The sequence below is a fragment of the Gopherus flavomarginatus genome, chromosome 10, assembly GCF_025201925.1.
Source record: "Gopherus flavomarginatus isolate rGopFla2 chromosome 10, rGopFla2.mat.asm, whole genome shotgun sequence".
Classification (NCBI taxonomy): domain Eukaryota; kingdom Metazoa; phylum Chordata; order Testudines; family Testudinidae; genus Gopherus; species Gopherus flavomarginatus.
In genome coordinates this window covers 11239549-11260846 of record NC_066626.1, presented here as the reverse complement: position 1 = coordinate 11260846, position 21298 = coordinate 11239549, and the positions used below count along the sequence as shown (strand labels likewise).

Genomic DNA, 21298 nt, shown 5'->3' with positions numbered 1-21298 from the left:
GGTAGTTTTATTCCTGTTTTTGTAACTGTGAAACTGAGTCCAGAGGGGAGTCCTCTATGTTTTAAATCTTTTATTACCCTGTAAAGTCACCTTCCATCCTGATTCTGCAGGTGTGATTCTTTTACTTTTTTCTTTATTATAAAGTTCTTCTTTTAAGAACCTGATTGATTTTCAGTGTCCTAAAGAACAAGGGTTTGTTTGGTCTGTGCTCACACTGCTAACCAATTGGTTGGTATATTATTCTCAAGCCTCCCCAGGAAAGGGGGTGAAGGGGTTTGGGGAGATAATTTTTTGGGAGGATAGGGACTCCAAGTGACCCTTCCCTGAATTTTTATATAAAACCATTTGGTGGTGGCAGCAATACCGTCCAAGGACAAGGAAAGGAATTTGTGCCTTGGGGAAGTTCTAACCTAACCTAGTAGAATATAAGCTATGGGGGTCTTTCATGCGGGTCCCCATATCAGTACCCCAGAGTTCAGAGGAGGGGAACCCTGACAATGCAGAAAATCAGTTGCTGTGGCACAGCTGGGCCATGGAGTTTTTATAGCATGTTGCGGGGGCCTCAGAACGAAAAAGGTTGAGAACCCCTGGGTTAAGTATGTATATGTATGTATTGATGGACTTGCAAGAGTTCAGTTTTCTTTCTCCTGAATCCCCAGAATGAGGAAAAGGCATGTACAGAGCCATGATGAGGCTGGTGGAAGGTAAAGCAATAAGGTAATTAGGGATGGAAAAGGGAGAAGGGAAGAAAGCAAGAGAGACATACCGAACAAAGAGAGAAAACTGGATGGAAGAACCATATGACTTTGCCATGGAGTGGGAACAAGAGGGAGAAGAGGAAGGTGAGATAAAAGTACACACAGGAGAATGGGAGACGAGAGAGAAATACAAGAAGGAACTCCAAAAAACAATCAACCCTGCAAAACAAAAATCAAACACCAAGTACGTTATCCAGAAATTTCTGCCTGAAGAGCAGCACATTAGTTTATTATGCATCAGCTTAAAGAAACTAAGCATAGCAAAACATATGCCTGGATTGGCTTAAATACAATTGCTACCACAAAAGGAGTTGAGAGAAGAGATATGTGCCCTATACGCTTCTCAATGCCATTTTTTAAACTGTAGCAAGCTCATGTTTTCCTTACTGACCCACAACCTCTACTAAATGTCCGTCATTTTCAAATCCTGAGAAGAGTAATTAACTTAATTAATGCCACAGAGGTGAGCCTCCACTACACCAATATTTGACTAACCAATGGAAGAAGCATCTGTCTTCATAGTGACCACCTCAGACAATTTAGAAGCAACAATGAAGTATTTGAAAGCATGTGCTGTTTAATCCTCTTTAATCACAAGAGCAACAATTGCAAAGAGCACCTCCAGGGTAGGATGTAAAATGAAATCATTAAGTCTCCAAAAACAAAAACAAAGAATCCCTTGGAAAGGGAAAACTTTAAAGAGAGCAAGCGATCCTATTAACTTCCACTACCCATGCGTTCATTTCCACTACCTGATTTACTGAATAGCGCTGATTCCTAGCACTTACCTTCCTTAGTTTTCGCTTCAGTTTTCTCTTTACAATCTCCCTCTTTTACTGGTGCTGAGAGCCGTGGCGCAGCAAACAGAGACTTGCTTGCTCCCAACATCTGTTCACTTTCTCCAGATTCTCCAGATACTCTTTCCTTTTTTGACTCTTTCTTAACACGTCCACTATCTTTATTGCTTTTTAGCACATCCTGCAGTGTTCGGCTAAACAAGCCAGGTGCTCCACGTGGCCGGCTTAATCGAACAGGCCGCTTATCTGGAAGATAGCCACTCCTAGTTACAATCTCTGACTCCTCTGCAACATCATAATCCCGTCCTCTTGGGGAACGATCTCGTTCCTCTTTTCTTTTCATTCCTTTTACAAGGCTGGCAAGTGGCTCACTCTGAGCTTTGTCATGTTCTGATTTAGTCGCTATACTGACTTCAAAGTTTCCTCCTAAATCCAAGGACCCAGATGAACTAGGAAAAGTAGTGAAGCTACTGCTGGGGCTTCCAAAGAGCGGCTTTGTTCCTTTTCTCTCATCCTCTACAGTTTTGCTTGGTACAGAAGAGGCAAAGGAAGATGGCAAATTACTGCTGCTAGCTGGTTTTGAAAAGCTGAAGTTTGTACTGGTAGTAGAGCTACTGGTCTCTTGAGAAAGGCCAAAAGGGGCCAGTACTCCAGGCCCACTACTAACTGGATGGGAAAACGTGAAAGATGTTGGGATGATCTGGCTTTGTGTTTTCTCTGGCTCAGAACCAGCACCAAAGATTGGTTTAAATATTGCATTTTCTGGTGTTTTAAAGCTGAATTCTGATCCCACAAAGCCACTACTTGAAACATCTCCAGATGTAACTCCAAAGTTAGAAGCATTCTGAAAAGTTCCAAGGTTAGTAGGTGGTTTAAAACTGAATCCTTGGTTTCCAACAACAGAGGAGCTAGTTGGTGCAGAAGATGCCACAAAAGTTGTAGGTTGTCCAAGAGCATAAGACTGTGTAAACCCAGGGGGGAGCCCAAATCCCAAGGTTTGCCCTGAAGTGGGATGGTTTAATCCCGAAGGCTGAGTAAAGCTGGATGGCTGGGCAAACCCAAGATTCTGTACAGATCCTCCACTGCTCTGTCCAAACATAGGGGGCTGACCAAATCGAAATGGTGTTTGAGCCTGAAACATTCCTACAGAACTATTAGAAGGTGCTTGGAAAACAGCAGGCTGCTGTCCGCGAAAAGGACTGTTAGGGTTCATCTTCAAACGGAGGAGTTAGTGAGTATCTGCCAAAGAGAGCTCACGCCTCGAACATCTGTTAACTTTCAGTTTCCAGCCAGTCATTCTAGTAATCTGAAACACAAATGTGTAACATCATTACATTTTCTAATTGGTTTCCATTTATAATAGGGAAGTTCAGCCAAGAAAATTAATTGCTTTATCCTACATCTTTGCAACATCCTATTAACTTTTTACTATGTTTAAAAAAATAATTTATTCTTGCATCTTGCTTTCTCTTTTCTGTGGTTTCTAATCTGTGAAATAACAGTTGTTGGGTTTATGGTGGCCTGTACTATACAGATCAGAGTGGATGACCTGGTGCTCCCTTCTGGCCTTAAATACTATTGCTCTATAACTTTTCCTCTCATTCTATGATTAGTCAGTTTGCTTAACAGTCTTGTGAGGGACTTTTTTAAAGTCCTAATCTACCAGTTCTTTATCCATTATTTTGCTGATCACCTCAAACAATTTGAATATATTGGAGAGAGAGAATGTCCCTTTACAGAAGGTATACCATTTCATCCCCACTGTATCATATTCATGGGTGTGTTAAAATTGTCTGTAATTGCTCTTCAGCCATTTAACCTGGCACCATAGTAAGGTTCACTAAGATTGCTTCTATTGCTTTTTTCAAATATAGGTATTACTCTCCAGTCCTGTGACACAATAGCTGAATGTGGTAATAGATTGGATAGCTTTGTTAGCAGCTAAGTCACTTTATTCTTAACTTCCTTCAGAACTCACGGATGTACCATCCAGTCCTGATGACTTGATGCTGTTTAATCAGTTTGTTTCAGCACCTTTTCTTTTGACCGCTCAGTCTCTGACTATGCTTCATTCTTTATTACCTGAAGAGAGTAGGTCAGGATAGATATCTCCCTAACATCCTCTGTGGTGAAATTATTTAGCTTCTCTGAAATGTCCTTTTCATCTTGAATTGTTCCCTTTATTCCCTGGTAGTCTAGTGCATCACTGATTTCCTTACAGGATTTCCAGTTCTGATATACCTGAACAATTCTGTTTATTTTGCTCATTTTCAAAATTACTTTTCTAAATACCTTAGCCTTCTTAAACCATAAGGTAGAATTTATCTACTGTACATGCGACCATTATGTTACAATTAAGGCCCTGATCCTGCACCTGCATCCTTGCAGGCACTTTTACCCACAAGGAGGTTCTGAGTGGGTAGAAAGGTCTGCCCATACAGATCCAGATGCATGATCAGGCCCTAATTTGTTAACATCAGCGCTGACACTAAGGATTTTTTTTTCCAATTTGGACTGTAAAGGCTTTGTGACTATCTGACTTTAAAAAAAAAAAAAAAAATCTAGTGTACGGTGTTAGCTTTAGGTACTATCTCTTCCCTGAAAATATTATGGTTAATTTTACTGCACTTACTGATACTGAACAGATTAACTACTTTTGAGTCTTTTCCTATGCACTACTTTCAAGAGACTGCTGCATGCAAAAAAGGAAGGAAGTCTGAGCAAAAAGCTATTTCCCAGAATAATATACGGTAGCTACTCACTCCAGGGAGCAACCAGGCTACAGCTGGGCCAGAACTAATACCCTGGCTCTGAAACTCATCTTCCCATATGGGACAGGGCCAGACCTAGCAGCATGGACGCACCTGAATGTGGGGCTTAAAATCATTTTCCATAAATTCCTGGCGTCCGGATTGAACCTACTACAGAAGCCATAAATTCAAACTGCGGAGGTGCATCCGTAGTCCTTTGCCCACTCAGCCTCACCTACACTTTCATTTCAGCGCTTCCCCCCAGCTGAATGGGAACTGCCTGTTCAGAGATGGCAGGTGTAAAGTGAACAAAGAATAGCAATAATTCACACCTAGCCAAATGAGAGTCCCCAGACCCGTACTGGGGCAGAGGCAACTCAGGGCAGGGGAATGGGGACTGTGCCTGGACACAGGGGAAAGGAGTCTGGGGGGTGGGGTCAGTGCCCAGGGACAGGGCCTGGGCAGGAGAATGCGGGGCAGGGGACAGTGCCCACAGACAAGGGCCAGGGGTCTGTGGGCAGGGCCAGGGGAAGAGGGATGGGGAGGTTCGGTGCCTGGGCAAGGGAATGGAGAGGGGGTGCTCCCTGCAGACAGGGAAATGGGGGCAGTGGGCAGGAGCCAGGGATGGGGGAGGGGTGATGCCCACAGACAAGGGCTGTGGGCAGTTGGGTCAGTGCCCGGGCAGGTGGCATTGGAATGGGGGCCGGGAGCAGTGCCCACAGGCGGGGGATGGGGGAAGGGGCACAGCCCACAGGCGGGGGAATGGGGGCAGTGCCCGGGGGCGGGGAATGGGGGCAGTGCCCGGGGGAAGGGGCGCAGCCCAGAGGCGGGGAGCGGAGGAATGGGGGCAGTGCCCGGGGAAGGGGCGCAGCCCAGAGGCGGGGAGCGGGGGAATGGGGGCAGTGCCCGGGGGGGCGGGGAATGGGGGCAGTGCCCGGGGGAAGGGGCGCAGCCCAGAGGCGGGGAGCAGGGGAATGGGGGCAGTGCCCGGGGGGCGGGGAATGGGGCAGTGCCCAGGGGAAGGGGCGCAGCCCACAGGCGGGGAGCAGGGGAATGGGGGCAGTGCCCGGGGGGCTGGGAACGGGGGCAGTGCCCGGGGGAATGGGGGCAGGCGGGGGAATGGGGGCAGTGCCCGGGGGAAGGGGCGCAGCCCACAGGCGGGAAGCGGGGGAATGGGGGGAGTGCCCGGGGGGCGGGGAATGGGGGCTGGGGCAGTGCCCAGGGGAAGAGGCACAGCCCAAAGGCGGGAAACGGGGGAATGGGGGCAGTGCCCGGGGGGCGGGGAATGGGGGCAGCGCCTGGGGTTAGGGGCACAGCCCAGAGGCGGGGAGCAGGGGAATGGGGGCAGCGCCTGGGGAGCTGGAAATGGGGGCAGCGCCTGGGGTAAGGGGCGCAGGCGGGGGAATGGGGGCAGCCCACAGGCGGGAAGCGGGGGAATGGGGGCAGTGCCCGGGGGGCGGGGAATGGGGGCTGGGGCAGTGCCCAGGGGAAGAGGCACAGCCCACAGGCGGGAAACGGGGGAATGGGGGCAGTGCCCGGGGGGCGGGGAATGGGGGCAGCGCCTGGGGTTAGGGGCACAGCCCAGAGGCGGGGAGCAGGGGAATGGGGGCAGCGCCTGGGGAGCTGGAAATGGGGGCAGCGCCTGGGGTAAGGGGCGCAGGCGGGGGAATGGGGGCAGCACCCGGGGGGCGGGGAATGGGGGCAGTGCCCGGGGGAAGGGGCGCAGCCCAGAGGCGAGGAGCGGGGGAATGGGGGCAGTGCCCGGGGGAAGGGGCGCAGCCCAGAGGCGGGGAGCGGGGGAATGGGGGCAGTGCCCGGGGGAAGGGGCGCAGCCCAGAGGCGGGGAGCGGGGGAATGGGGGCAGTGCCCGGGGGAAGGGGCGCAGCCCAGAGGCGGGGAGCAGGGGAATGGGGGCTGGGGCAGTGCCCGGGGGAAAGGGCGCAGCCCAGAGGCGGGGAGCAAGGGAATGGGGGCAGTGCCCGGGGAGCTGGGAATGAGGGCAGCGCCTGGGGTAAGGGGCGCAGGCGGGGGAATGGGGGCAGCACCCGGGGGGCGGGGAATGGGGGCAGTGCCCGGGGAAAGGGGCGCAGGCGGGGGAATGGGGGCAGTGCCCGGGAGGCGGGGAATGGGGGCAGTGCCCGGGGAGCGGGGCGCAGGCGGGGGAATGGGGGCAGTGCCCGGGGAGCGGGGTAATGGGGGCAGCGCCCGGGGGAAGGAGGAATGGGGGCAGTGCCCGGGGGCGGGGCGCAGGCGGGGGAATGGGGGCAGTGCCCGGGGGAAGGGGCGCAGGCGGGGAATGGGGGCAGTACCTGGGGGGCGGGGAATGGGGGCGGTGCCCGGGGGAAGGGGGCCGGTGCCCGGGGAGCGGGGCGCAGGCGGAGGAATGGGGGCAGTACCTGGGGGGCCGGGAATGGGGGCGGTGCCCGGGGGAAGGGGCGCAGGCAGGGGAATGGGGGCAGTGCCCGGGAGGCGGGGAATGGGGGCAGTGCCCGGGGAGCGGGGCGCAGGCGGAGGAATGGGGGCAGTACCTGGGGGGCGGGGAATGGGGGCGGTGCCCGGGGGAAGGGGCGCAGGCGGGGGAATGGGGGCAGTGCCCGGGGGCGGGGGAAGGGGCGCAGGCGGGGAATGGGGGCAGTACCTGGGGGGCGGGGGAAGGGGGCCGGTGCCCGGGGAGCGGGGCGCAGGCGGGGAATGGGGGCAGTGCCCAGGAGGCGGGGAATGGGGGCAGTGCCCGGGGAGCGGGGCGCAGGCGGGGGGATGGGAGCGGTGCCCTGGGGGCGGGTGAAGGGGGCCGGTGCCCGGGGGAAGGGGCGCAGGCGGGGAATGGGGGCAGTACCTGGGGGGCCGGGAATGGGGGCAGTGCCCGGGGGGCGGGGCGCAGGCGGGGAATGGGGGCAGCACCCGGGGGAAGGGGGAATGGGGCCGGTGCCCGGGGAGCGGGGCGCAGGCGGGGAATGGGGGCAGCACCCGGGGGGCCGGGAATGGGGGCAGTGCCCGGGGAGCGGGGCGCAGGCGGGGGAATGGGGGAAGCGCCCGGGGGAAGGGGGAATGGGGGCAGCGCCCGGGGGGCGGGGAATGGGGGCGGTGCCCAGGGAGCAGGGGAAGGGGGCCGGTGCCCGGGCGAAGGGCCCAGCCCACAGGCGCGGGGTGGGGGAAGGGGTCGGGCGCTGAGCGGAGGCACCGCGCTCGGTATCGCCGCGGGAGCCGGTCCCAGGCCCCGCCCCCATCTCACCAGGCCGGGTCACTTGCAGAGCCGCCGCCATCGCAGTGCGCGGGGGTAGGGAATGACCGGCAGTGTCTTCCGCGCGTGCGCACCAGCTGGGCGGGGCCAGGCTCCCCCGTTTCCGGTCCGTGCTGCGCGCCGGTAGCCCCGCCCGGTGAGCCTGCAGCCAGGCCTGGCCCCGCGCCGCGGCGGAGGGCGTGTCCGTGGCTTGCCCGGGATCGCGCCCAGCGCGCTGGCGCGGACAGAAGGAGGGGCCGGGGGGCCGGTTCGGGGGGTTCCTAGCTGGGCTCCCGTTGCCCCCGCCCCGCCCCGGTTTGTAGCCGTGCTGCCCGCTCACCCTCGGCAGAAGCCGGTTCCCCTCCGCTGCTGGAAGCGTCTGTTCTCCTCCCGGAGCCAGCGGCTGCCCGCCCGCCCGGGACCCCCCGCGGCAGCGGGCAGGGCTCGTTCGCTAACATCCCGAGTGCCCCTGCCGGGCCGGGGTGCATCCGAGCGGGGGAGGGAAATGGGTCGTGTCATGAACGAGTCCCCCGTAATGGATGTGCCAAGCAGGCGCCTTCCTCTTGGCGTCTCCTAACCTGAGCGTGCCCGATTTTACTACTTGGTGATACTTTAACATATTATGCTTGTGTAATTCTATATACTTGTATGCTGCCCCCTTTCTCAGGTAACAAACCTACTGTTTTCAGTCTCTCTTCATACAGCTTTTTCCAGGTCCTTGATCATTCTTTCTGTCCTCAGAATCCCTCTCTAGTCTCTTTCTTGAGGTGTGAAAGCTGCTGCATAGACAGCACTTATCCAGGAGGCCGCTCTTTATCCAGTGGACTTGGCTGTAACCGTGGCTGAGGGCGATGTAAGCCTTCCTTATACTGTGCAGTTTCTGTACTTTAGGCCTGGCCTGGAGAGTCTCTGTCTAAGGCGAGAGGGTTGTTCCAGCCTCCAGGCGTATGCTCCAGCATATCTGCTGAGATTGCCAATGTGCAGTAGACAGCTATCAGCTAGCTTTAGCTTATCTAACGTATGTGGTGGAACAGACACAGGTTGGTTACTGAGTTGAAACGGTAAGGGGATTGGATGGTTCAGATGATTGGCTATATAGGCTGTTTTCTTGAGATCAAAGCAGCTGGCTTCTAAAATTACATGTTTTACCCTCCACCATATCTTTGTTGACCCTTTCTCAGATCCTAAAGCAACAATAGTGTCTCATAGCTGCCACTGGATTGTGAGTTGCTACCACTGCCTAATATTCATTTTTAAAAATTAATTTACAGGGCTCTCTTGAACAGTTTCTAATGAGATGAGTTTAGTCATTCGAAATCTGCAGAAAGTCATCCCCCTCAGGCGAATCCCACTTCGCAGAAGAATAGAAATCCTTCAGAAGATTTTGGACGTGCAGCAATTTGACCTGGGCATTATCTGTGTTAATAACAGAAACATTCAACTTCTCAATAACACCTACAGGCAAAAAAATGTCCCCACTGATGTGCTTTCCTTCCCTTTTCATGAGGTAAAATTGATTTTTTTTCTTCCCCCTTCTCCTTTCCACAGCTGCTTTCTTGGTCTGCCTGACGCAACTGACTTCTTTGCAAGCCATTAGAAAAAGTACCCTCGCCCTTATTAAATAAAAACTAAAGTAATTTGATATCATATTTCATTGCAGTGGCTCTCTGTGATGATATATTAGGACATAGTGGTGCTTCAGGGGATCCCAGACATGTTGTGGAACTTGATGGTGATTTGGGACCTGTTTCAGGGCTCTCAAAGGGTATCTTCTTTGAAAACATCTTCAGCAATCCTCATTAGATGTTTTATATGTTCTTCCTTCCATGGCTCCATAAATGCATGAAAGCAGAGCCGTTGAGTCAAGTTATACATACACTGCCTGTTCCCCAGCATTTCAGAAATTCTAACTCCACAAGGCAGCTGGCAGCAGTTAAAGTGTCACTACTGAGAAGCTGAGAGTAGACAAGGGGATGGATCACTTGATGACTAGCTGTTCTGTTCATTCCCTCTGAAGCACTTGGCACTGGCCAATGTTGGCAGACAGGATGCTTGGCTAGATGGACCATTGGTCTGACCCAGTGTGGCCATTCTTATGTTCCTGGTTTTTTGCCTTTTGGTCAGTGTTGTTTTAAATCTTCAAAGTAACCAGTAAAGATTTTGATTATTTACATTAGGTAACTTAATAATGTCTTTCCGTTGCTCCCTTATGGAAGGCAAACGAGTTAAAAGAAAAGAGGTACAGGCTCACGCATTCGGCTACCATCAGGTACTAGGTATAGGGAGAGAAGGCATTGGAAATATAACTTTTCCATCAAATGTACATGTTTGAACACTTTGGGATCTCATTTGATTTCTACTGACATGAGAACAGTAGAATTGCTCACCTAGGTTCATAGGAATGGCAAAAATATTTCCTAGGTAAACAATAATTAGCTAAAGAATTCCTCCGTTTTTGTCACATCCGGATCTAGTTTTAGTAGCTGTGCTATGTTGACTGCTAAAGGTGATGTTATTTATTTAGCAGAACTCTGGCCTCTAATGGGATGTCTGCAGAGCCTGGGGAAGCTAGTCTTTCAGTCAGAGTTGATGGACTTGGGTTAGCAGAGCTCATGCTAGCACTCTAAAGTTGTGGCTCAGGCAGGAGCGTGGGCTCTGATGCCTAGGGAAGTGGGACAGACTTTCGAGCCTGAGCTCCCGCCCCAGCCACAACTTCAAAGCACTGTCGACACAGTACTTCTCAGGGAATTCTGCACCTCTGCGGACACACACAATTCCTATGTGGCTGCGCTCATGCTGGTTGTTCTGGCGCCACAGCAGCCTCTGGTGGGCAAAATGCGGGACTGCAGCACTTCTGAGGTAAAATGTATTTTATGCAGAAAAATATAAAATTCTATGCCCAGTGCTGCAGCATTCCCCCAGGAGTAGAGTTCCTCACAGCACACTGCCTGCAGAGCCAGGTTAAGACAGAGTGGGGTGCACAGGATTACTGGGGTTCAGAACGGCTAGTGGGGAGGACAGACTGGAGCATAGGCTCAAGAGTTAGTGTGGTGACAGAAAGGGGAACTACACAAAAATGAGGAGGTTAGTTAAACACAAATAAACAGGTACAGCACCAAAAGTAAAATCCCTGCAAACAGCATGGAAACTTTAAAGACACCATAGTAGAGGCTCAACTTAAATGTATACCCCAAATTAAAAAAACATAGAGAACCAAAAAAGAGCCACCGTGGCTAAATAACAAAGTAAAAGAAGCAGTGAGAGACACAAAGGCATCATTTAAAAAGTGGAAGTTAAATCCTAGGTAGGAAAATAGAAAGGAGTATAAACTCTTGCAAATGAAGCTTGGTAATAAAATTAGGAAGTCCAAAAAAAAAAAAATTTGAAGTACAGCTAGCCAAAGACTCAAAAAGTAATAGCAAATACATTTTTAAGTATATCAGAAGCAGGAGGCCTGCTAAAGAACCAGTGGGGCCACTGGATAATCAAGATACTAAGGGAGCACTCAAGGATGATAAGGCCATTGCGGAGAAACTAAATGAATTCTTTGCATTAGTCTTCACAGTTGAGGATTTGAGGGAAATTTCCAAACCTGAGCCATTCTTTTTAGGTGACAGATCTGAGGAACTGTCCCAGATTGAGGTGTCGTTAGAGGAGGTTTTGGACCAAATTGATAAACTAAACAGTAATAAGTCATCAGGGTCAGATGGTATCACCCAAGAGTTCTGAAAGAACTCAAATGTGAAATTGCAGACCTACTATCTGTGGTTTGTAACCTATCGTTTAAATCAGCTTCTGTACCAAAGGACTGGAGGTTAACTAATGTGATTCCAATTTTTAAAAGGGACCCAGAGGTGACCCTGGCAATTACAGGCTTGTAAGCTGACTTCAGTACTGAGCAAACTGGTTGAAACTATAGTAAAGAACAAAATTGTCAGACATGTAGATGTACATAATTAGTTGGGGAAGAGTCAACAGGGTTTTTGTAAAGGGAAATCATGCCTCACCAATCTACTGGAATTCTTTGAGGGGGTCAACAAGCACGTGGACAAGAGAGATCCAGTCGATATAGTGTATTTAGATTTTCAGAAAGCATTTGACAAGGTTTCTCACCAAAGGCTCTTAAGCAAAGTAAACTGTCATGAGATAAGAGGGAAGGTTCTCTCATGGACCGGTAACTGGTTAAAAGATAGGAAAACAAAGGGTAGGTATAAACGGTCAGTTTTCAGAATGAAGAGAGGTAAATAGTGGTGTCCCGCAGGGGTCAGTACTGGGCCCAGTCCTATTCAACATATTCATCAATGATCTGTAAAAAATGAGGTGGCAAAATTTGCAGATGATACGAAACTACTCAAGATAGTTAAGTATAAAGCTGACTGCGAAGAGTTACAAAGGATCTCACAAAACTGGGTGATTGAGCAACAAAATGCCAGATGAAATTCAGTGTTGATAAATGGAAAGTAATGCACATTGGAAAACATAATCTCAACTATACAGTAACTCCTCACTTAACGTTGTTGTTATGTTCCTGAAAAATGCGACTTTAAGCAAAACAATGTTAGGTGAATCCAGTTTCCCCATAAGAATTAATGTAAATGGGGGGGTTAGGTTCCAGGGAAACTTTTTTCCCCATTCAAAAGACTATATATATGTATATACACACATACACAGTATAAGTTTTAAATTAACCATTTAATATTGGTACACAGTGATGATTGTGAAGCTTGGTTGAGGTGGAGGAGTCAGAGGGTGGGATATTTCCCTTACTGCTAAATGATGAACTAGCAATTGGCTGAGCCCTCAAGGGTTAACTGTCTCATTCTGCAAGGCAGCAAGAATGGAGGGAGATATGTGCATTTCCCTTAAGTACACTGCCTTGTTAATTAGATCAGCTTGCTGAGACTGCAGCTGCCGCAAGCTCCCTCCATCCTGAGGAAGATGGGGTAAGTGGGGTGCAGGAGCAGGGAGGAGGGGGACACCCTAACATTAGCCCTCCTTCCCCGATCCTCCCCCCCCCAGCACAGCAAGCAGGATTCTCGGGGAGCACCTCCAAGGCAGAGGGTAGGAGCAGCACATGGCAGTGTGGGGAGGGACACAGCTGAACTGCAGACAGCTGCTGCACAGGGATCTTAGGGGAGCGGGGAGCTGATAGGGGGCTGCTGGTCCACCCTGGTTCCAAGCCCCCGCCAGCTAGCTGCCAGGGGCTGCTCTTCCTGCAAGCAGTAGACAAAGTAGGTGGCTGCCAAACAACGTTAGAAGGGAGCATTACACAAACTTTAAACGAGCATGTTCCCTAATTGATCGGCAACAAAATAGCGCTAACTGAGACGACTTTAAGTGAGGAGTTACTGTACATATAAAATGATGGGGTCTGAATTAGCTGTTACCACTCAAGAAAGAGTTCTTGGCATCATTATGAATAGTCCTCTGAAAACATCCACTCAATGTACAGTGGCAGTCAAAAAAGTGAACAGAATGTTGGGCATCATTCAGAAAGGGATAGATAATAAGATAGAAAACATTGTCTCTATATAAATCTATGGTACGCCCACGTCTGGAATACTGCGTGCAGATGTGGTTGCCCCATCTCAGAAAAAGTATATTGACATTGGAAAAGGTTCAGAAAAAGGCAAAAATTATTAGAGGTATGGAATGGCTGCTGTATGAGGAGAGATTAATAACACGGGGACTTTTCAGCTTGGAAAAGAGATGACTAAGGGGATATGATAGAGATCTATACAATCATGACTGGTGTAAAGAACGTAAATAAGGAAGTGTTATTTACTCCTCTTAAGACAAAAGCTAGGGGGCACCAAATGAAATTAATAGGCAGCAGATTTAAAACAAACAAAAGGAAGTATTTTTCCACACAACACACAGTCAACTTGTGGAACTCCTTGTCAGAAGATGTGATGGCCAAGACCATAACAGGGTTCACAAAAGAGCTAGCTAAGTTCATGAAGGGTAGGTCCATCAATGGCTTTAGCCAGGATGGGCAGGGATGGTGTCCCTAGCGTCTGTTTGCCAGATGCTGGGAATGGAAAACAGGAGATGGATCACTTGGTGATTTACCTGTTCTGTTCATTCCCTCTGGGGCACCTGGCACTGGCCATTATTGGAAGACGGGATACTGGGCTAGATGGACCTTTGTTCTGACCTAGTATAGCCGCTCTTATGTTTGACAAATTAAATATGCAGAATTTTGCAGAATTTTCAACTATTTTGTGCAGAATTTTTAATTTTTTTGGTGCAGGATTCCCCCAGGAGTAACACAGCTATTTTTAGAATGCTAGTGCAAGTCCCACTAGTCCAAGTCTGTCACCTGGGCTAGGAGGCTTGCTGCCATGGGATGTGTCGGCCTAGCCTAAGCAAGTCAAGGACGTGTAAATTTTACACTAGGTGCTGGACCTATACATGTTGCCTGACACTGCACATAGCAGATGTTTCACAGCTTGGTGATTCATCCTTTGGATCATACAGTCAAATCAAAGTCCCTTTCTGTCCATTTCTGGTTACTGTCCTAATGGAAGTTAAAGAGCCCCTAGCTAATTTCCTCCATCAGTAAAAAGCCTTTAGTGTCTAAGGTTCCATTAGCATGAACCACCATTGCTGTACCAGTGCCTAGCTTGCTACTTTGTAACAACTTTGGGAAGCCTTGAGGATGAAAAGTACTCTGTATAACCAGCAAAGAATCCTGTGGCACCTTATAGACTAACAGACGTTTTGGAGCATGAGCTTTCGTGGGTGAATACCCACTTCGTCAGATGCATGCATAACCAGATTCTCGCCTGTGTTAACTTTTGGAAGGGCTTCTGTATTTCAGAATCTGAAAGCAGGTGAGCTGCCTCAGCCTAATTTTCGAGACGAATACAATCTCGGTGATGTTTTCCTAGGAGTAGAGTATATCTATGAGCAGTGCCAAGAAAATGGAGAGGATTACTACAGCATTCTTACAGTAAGTGTTTGCTTGTTAATACAGATTCCTCATCACAGACTTGATTTAGGAACCATGGTTGAAACAACGCTAATATTCACTGGTGGGGAGGGATTTTTTTTGCCAGTTTATGGACGTTGCAAAGATTCATCTACAGAAAAATGTCCTGAATCCCAAACCTATAATATAAAAGCAGGGGTGCGCAAACTTTTTTGCTTGTGGGCCACATCTGGGTGGAGAAATTGCATGCAGAGCCATGAATGTAGGGCTGGGGCAGGGGTGCATGAGTGGCTTGAGGGTGGCAGTGGCATGCAGCAGGATTTAGGCAGGCTCCCTGCTTGTCCTGGCCCTGCACTGCTTCCAGAGGCGGCTGGCACTATGTCCCTGCGTTCCTGGCCAATGGCAGCTGTGGGGGGGCAGTGATTGCAGGCAAGGGCAGTGCACAGAGCCCTCTATTTCACAGAACTGGAAGGGACCCTGAAAGGTCATTGAGTCTAACCCCCTGCCTTCACTAGCAGGACCAAGTACTGATTTTGCCCCAGATCCCTAAGTGGCCCTTTCAAGGATTGAACTCACAACCCTGGGTTTAGCAGACCAATGCTCAAACCACTGAGCTATCCCTCCCGCTGTGTGCTGTCCCTAGTTTTATACATCAAGGAACAAAGAATGTAGGTTACACTTATGCAGTGGAGGACTCTATCCTGGGAAGAAGTGACTCTGAAAAAGGGGGGGTTGGTGGATAATCATCTGAACATGAGCTCCCACTGTGACACTGGCAAAAAGGACTAATGTAATCCTTGGACGCATAAATAAAGGTATCTCAGGTAGGAGTCAAGAAGTTATTTTACCTGTCTATTTGGTACAGATGCAATCGCTGCTGGAATACTCTGTCCAGTCCTGGAGTATGTCCACACTACTCGCTGGATTGGCGGGTAGCAATCGATCTATTGGGGATAGATTTATCGCGTCTCATCTAGACGTGATAAATCAATCCCTGAACTCGCTCCCGTGGACTCCAGAACTCCATCAGGGTGAGAGGAAGAAGCGGAGTCAATGGGGGAGCTGCAGCCATTGATCCCGCACTGTGAGGACGGAAAGTAAGTTGAAATAAGATACGTCAACTTCAGCTACGCTATTCCTGTAGCTGAAGTTGCATATCTTACATCTACCCTCCCCTCCCCTCCACCATAGTGTAGACCAGGCCAGGCCCTGGTATCCACAATTCAAGGAGGATATTGGTAAATTGGAGAGGATTCAGAAAAGAGCCACTAGAATAATTAAAGAATTAGAAAATATGCCTTATAGTGATAGACTCAAGGAGCTCAATCTGTTTAGCTTAACAAAGAGAAGAGAAGATGTTGTTAGTAGAGGGCTCTGTAATCTAACGGATAAAAGCAGAGAAATGCCAACTGGAAAAAAGGTGCATATTTGGTTAACGGCAACTTAACAATCGATGTAGTGGATCATTTGACATTCAATCTTGATTTAGAGCTCTTTTTAAAAAGATTCTGTACCTCAACCAAAAACTTATGGACTTGCTTTGAGAATTACTGGGTGAAATTCTATAGCCTATTACACAGGAGGTCAGACTAGGTGATCTTAATGGTACCTTCTGGCAATAAAATCATGGATATGGAATTCAGGGACTTAGCACGATTCTTTTAAAGATAAGTTTGATCCACCTTTTAAACATAGAAAGAGCATAATGGCTTTCAGTCCCTGCTGCAGGTCCCCATGTTACTCTTTCAGTCTAAGGCCTTGTCTACTCTGCCTTTTGCAGACAAAACTCTGCAGCTTTTGGAGGCAAAACAGTGAAAGTGTACACCCTGCAGTGCCACTTTTGATGACAAAACGGCCTCTTTTAGTGACAAAATGAAACCACCTCGATGAGAGACAAAGTTTTTTGCGGCAAACTTAAAGCAACAAAGTGTCAGTGTAGACCAGTGGTGGGCAACCTGCAGCCCATCAGGGTAATCCGCTGGGGGGCCGCGAGACAGTTTGTTTACATTGACCATCCGCAAGCACGGCTGCCTGCAACTCCCAGTGGCCGCAGTTCACCATTCCCGGCCAATGGGATCTGCGGGAAGCAGCAGCCAGCACCTGTCGTCCTCCCCCTGCCTCAGGGCTGGTTGCTTCTGGCACTTGTCTGAACTTAGAGACAGCATGCCGACATACACACACTCCCCCAACAGACACATTCTGTCTCCCCGCCCCCACACACACACACTTCAGTTGAAAAGCAGCTGGCAATCTAGTAGGATGCCCATAGAAGGATGGGATTGAGAAACCTACATCATGTGATGCTGTACCTGCCACATGAGGCATTGCAAACCCTTCCCAAAGCACCCTGTGGCCAGCTGGACAGTGGGATTTGTACCCACAATGCACTTCTCTCTCTCTATACAAGAGCTGCTAATGTGGATGCAATCTGCCGACACAAGGAGCATAGTGTGGACATGCAATAGCGGTTTAATTAAAGTGGCATAACTTTTGCCAACAAAACTCTGTAGTGTAGACCATAAGCCTTAAACTTTCTGATCTCTTTAAAACTGTTTTTTATTTACTGTTTCATCTCTGTTTCGGGGAGAGGAAAACGGTGAGTTTTGCCCCAAGGAGGAAAGGGATGCTGAAGGCAAGAATGCTTCTTTATTTAAACCTATTCTTGTGTACCTCATGTATCTTCTGCCGGGGACATAAGTTTGATTTACTGAAGTCATAGAGCAATTCCCTCCCTTGTCCCCAAGGCTCTGAGTGCCAACAACTCTAACTGAGGTGAGTGGGAGCTGTATTATTCAGCACCGCTGAAAATGACCACAGATCCACTGCTTCCGTAAGTGGGCATAGTTCCATTTGAAATCAGTGGAGTTGCTGAGACTGATAACTTGTGAAGATTAGAGTACGAGATGGAGTTGTCTTCCCAGTGACCCATCTGGTTATTTTGATTAGCACCAGGTGTATTTTCTTGGACTTGACCATAGATAAGATATTTTACCATTTGAAAATGTCCTTTTTGATTACAAGAGGTTGAAGACAAACTTGTGGCTCACTTGCCAGAGGAGGCTATTATTATAAACACTGTCCTCTGGAATTTCTGTTTTCTTTTGGTTGGTGACTTGAGATATAACTGGTTCTTGTACTTCTTGGAGTATTAACTGGTTTTCCTCTGAAAGTTTCCCAAAAGCAACAGAATATGTATAGCTGACAGCATATGAGAAAGCTAGACTATATTCAGAAGATTAAAGTTAGTCATTCTTGCAGTTTTTCTGTTCTTGCCCCCTCTTCCCGTCTCAGTACAAGGTATGCAAGGACCATGTGCTTAGACTATTGATCTTCATGTAAAAGCAGCAAAGAATCCTGTGGCACCTTATAGACTAACAGACGTTTTGGAACATGAGCTTTCGTGGGTGAATATCCACTTCCTCAGATGTGATGGATTTCCACTCCATTCGGCTAAATGCAGTGCCTTGCATGGTGTCAAGTATCAGAGGGGTAGCCGTGTTAGTCTGGATCTGTAAAAGCAGCAAAGAATCCTGTGGCACCTTATAGACTAACAGACATTTTGGAGCATGAGCTTTCGTGGGTGAATACCCACTTCCTCAGATGTGATGGATCTTCATGTACCGTCTAGTAAAAGTAGTTAACTTTATTACTGTCACTTTCTTTGGGAAGAACTGTGCTAAATATTGCAAGACAGCACCTATATACTACAGTGATGTGCACTTGAATAAATGTTTAGAGATTTATAAAATACTAAAACCATTTTTGTTTCCTTGGACAGGTGACTGCAGCTCATGGACTGTGCCATTTGCTGGGATACCAGCACAACACAGAAGCAGAGTGGGAGCAGGTAAAAGGATGTCCTTGCCTAAGCTGATGGTCCATCAAATTCAAAACCTTATTGTAAATGTAGAGGCATTTTCCTGACTATTCATACATATTGTTGTTGAACCTTCTAATCCTGATGCTCTCAGAGGCACTTTGCAGCCATACATACATTCAAACTGTGAAAGTAATAGTGCAAAGTTCTAATAGTGCCTTTCATCTTAGAGACTCCTCAAGAACTACATCTGTGTTTAAAAGGGTAGCGGGTTCAAAAACAGGCCCTAGTATGGACCCTTTCAATCTTAACTGTGGAAACACAACTGTGCCTCCATGGGGCAGGAATCCACGCAGCAGCCATATAGCACTGCAAGGCTACAATACTTTAGGAGAAGAAGTGGTTTAAAAATATCTAATTGAAACTCTAGCTGGAATTTTAGGAAATAATGCTGTGCAATTATGTATAGCCTTCCATCAGAGCATCTCAGAGTGGCGAACAGAACCTAGTGTGACAAAGTCAGGCCGGATGGCTGCAAGAAGATGTGGGAAGGCAGATATGTAAACTCTAGAATGTTAAAGGCCCTCTTCCCTATCAGCTGAGAAGGGGTTACCTCAGGTCAATTAGGAACACCTGAATCCAATTAAGGGCTACTTGAGACCTTTTAAAGCCCCTCTCCTGTTGAGAGATACAAACCCACCCGTCTTTATTGAGACACACATACAAGCTGATACTAGACTTGTGGCAGCAGGGAAATAAGCATCTCCAGGAAGAGGCTGTGCTCCTTCCCGTAGGGGAAACTGAAAAGCCTGAGTGCCTGCCAAGGGAAGGACTGACTCCCCAGGGCAAACCATAGAATGATACCCTACTCCAATGAGGAGGCGGGGAAGGTATCTCCCTCTGTATTAGTGTCTAGTGAAACAATCCCTTCTGTTTGTTGGAGGAGCACCTCTTAGACTACCCTGAGACCTACCCAGAAAATACGGCTGAAGGAACACAGAAGGGGGAAGACAAAGACTGCCCTAGTGCAGCAGACGGGTTGATTTAACCCAGGCCCATCTCACCAAAGGGAGAAATGCTGAGGCTGGTGAGACAAAGAAGGTGCCTTGCCACACGCGGTCTGGCCGTTCCCTGTTCTGACAACTGGAAAATGTATACTACCTCCCATAAGCAGGTGTGATTAACCACACTGGAATCTTGCCAGAACATCAGGATTAACACCTTTTTCTTGTGGAAAAAGTCTTAAAAGCTGTATAATAACCCATCTAATCAGGGCCTGCTTTTTACATCTTTTCTGAAAATTGGGACCTCCAACAGCCTAATGCCCTAACTCCAATTTGGAGTTTTAGTTTGATACTTGGGGGAAGAAACGCCTATTGCAGCAGAAGTTGATTTAGTTGGGAATTGGTCCTGCTTTGAGCAGGGACTTGGACTAGATGACCACCTGAGGTCCCTTCCAACCCTGATATTCTATGATTAGGTTGCCACCACTGCCTGAATTTCCTTTGGTTTCAAATACGATTACTGACCAGGCTCAACCTAGCTTAGTTTGTGAGAGCTGACAAGATCATAGGCAGAAGTTGCATGCTTGCAGGCATAGCTCCAGTTTTCTTAATGAACCATAGCTAAATGTGACTGCAATCAGTGGGAACTAAGGACAGACAGCACCTCACAAGGGTACCGTGTATCTGGAAGGACTGAGCACTAGAAGTGCTTTGGAATCCTTGAATGAAAGGGTCTGTGTAAGGGCAGTGTAAGAGCCAAGTCCTGTAAATGCTTATCCATGTGAATCTCTGTGTGCTCATGTGAGACGTCTTATTGAGTTCATAGGTAACATTCCTCTGTAAGCATGTGTTTAAAGGGAAAGGCATGATGCAGTTTCAGTGCCCATTGTAAAAGTGCAGTTCTGGTCAGAAATGTGACAGTAAATATGGCATAGTGGGTTCTGGATTGATTGTGTCTCACTGATTCTGTATCAGATGTGTGGGTGGATGTCGGGCAAAGACATGGTTTCCTGACTGCCAGCTCTGCAGATTCAAATTGGGCTCTTTGCTTCTCATTTGGTCATCGCAGTACTTATTTTCTGCGAGTGAAATTATGTAGTACGTGACATCTGTGCAGCCCAGTTGCATGAAGAGAATCCAGCTAACTTCATCTTAACTGTATTGGCTCTGCGGGTACTTTTGTCTGTAACTCATCTGTTATGACTTTGAATTCACACACGGGCAGATCTGTTGAGTAAGAAGTTGCCATTTTTACATAGTTTACTTTTTGGATTAGAACAGCACTTTAATGTCTAATGCTTACAATTATAAAGGATGTACATGAAGGGAAAATGAGCATACTTATTGAGTTTTTCCTCCCACCCTTATAGATGTATCAGAAGGAAAAACAAATTCTTGAGGAGCTAAATGGAATCACTGGTGCAAACCTCCAGCCACTGACTAAATACCATTTCTGATCCCATCACAAGAAAAAGAGAGAAGACCCCGAAAAAAAAAATCCTTACACTACTAAGAAACCAAGTGGCATGGATACAACTAACTTATGTATTAAGTGATTTATTTAACAGATATCTAGGTTAACTTCATATAATGTCAACAGAATGCCTTACATTGTAGTGTGTAATAAAATTCAGCCAAACAGCTTCTCTCTCAAGCAGAGTGCAGTTGTATATGTAACTTGTAACCAGCAATGGACTCCAGTATCAAACAACACAAATGTATTTGAAGTATCTACTGGAGACCCACAGAAGCAGCTGAAAACTACAGTGGAATCTGTATTTCAGTTCATTAAATTGTTCAGATATAATCATGTGTACAAGATCTGAAGTTGGCTTTGAAAAAGACTTGAGATGAGAAAGATGCTACCTAGAGAGTCTTCCTTTGAGGTTGGTGTATCCATATAACAGTAATTTAAATAATTATTTCATGCATGAGTTGCAGTAGAGCTCCACAATAAATTTTCTTCTTGACCTCAGGTAAGTGTGTTAACTCATTTAGGGCCAAAATCTTTGCGTAAT

General features: G+C 48.2%; 2 protein-coding genes across 8 annotated transcripts in view; one reads left to right on the top strand and one right to left on the bottom strand.

Annotated features, from left to right (window-relative positions):
- The window catches only part of MCM3AP (minichromosome maintenance complex component 3 associated protein), an 81937-nt gene extending 74338 nt beyond the window's left edge, over window positions 1-7599 (bottom strand). The window contains exons 1-2 of one of the 3 annotated variants that reach the window (XM_050916467.1): window positions 7538-7599; window positions 1547-2861 (exon numbers count right to left, since the gene is read on the bottom strand). In XM_050916467.1, coding sequence (XP_050772424.1) covers window positions 1547-2768 — 1222 coding nt within the window. In that variant the 5' untranslated portion in view covers window positions 2769-2861; window positions 7538-7599. The other 2 variants (XM_050916465.1, XM_050916466.1) reach the window with 2 other exon arrangements.
- A 61-nt stretch (window positions 7600-7660) lies between these two features.
- On the top strand, window positions 7661-21087 carry YBEY (ybeY metalloendoribonuclease). 5 transcript variants are annotated; one of them, XM_050916592.1, is made up of 6 exons: window positions 7787-7840; window positions 8267-8378; window positions 8797-9032; window positions 14349-14480; window positions 18238-18306; window positions 20651-21087. In XM_050916592.1, exons 3-6 carry the CDS (start codon window positions 8823-8825, stop codon window positions 20735-20737), a joined length of 498 nt encoding a protein of 165 aa, XP_050772549.1. In that variant the 5' UTR covers window positions 7787-7840; window positions 8267-8378; window positions 8797-8822; the 3' UTR covers window positions 20738-21087. The 5 variants fall into 5 exon arrangements, with proteins under 5 accessions (XP_050772552.1, XP_050772549.1, XP_050772551.1 ...); XM_050916595.1 differs by lacking the exons at window positions 7787-7840; window positions 8267-8378 and adding an exon at window positions 7661-7682; XM_050916594.1 differs by lacking the exon at window positions 8267-8378 and having other exon boundaries at window positions 7790-7840.
- The last annotated feature ends 211 nt before the right edge of the window (window positions 21088-21298 follow it).

What these genes read in the sequence shown, in the direction of transcription:
- YBEY (XM_050916595.1), top strand. Translation starts at nt 8,823, where the DNA reads ATGAGTTTAGTCATTCGAAATCTGCAGAAAGTCATCCCCCTCAGGCGA. An exon ending in TTTCCTTCCCTTTTCATGAG is followed by an intron (nt 9,033 to 14,348) that starts GTAAAATTGATT and finishes TCTGTATTTCAG; the next exon opens with AATCTGAAAGCAGGTGAGCT. An exon ending in ATTACTACAGCATTCTTACA is followed by an intron (nt 14,481 to 18,237) that starts GTAAGTGTTTGC and finishes TTCCTTGGACAG; the next exon opens with GTGACTGCAGCTCATGGACT.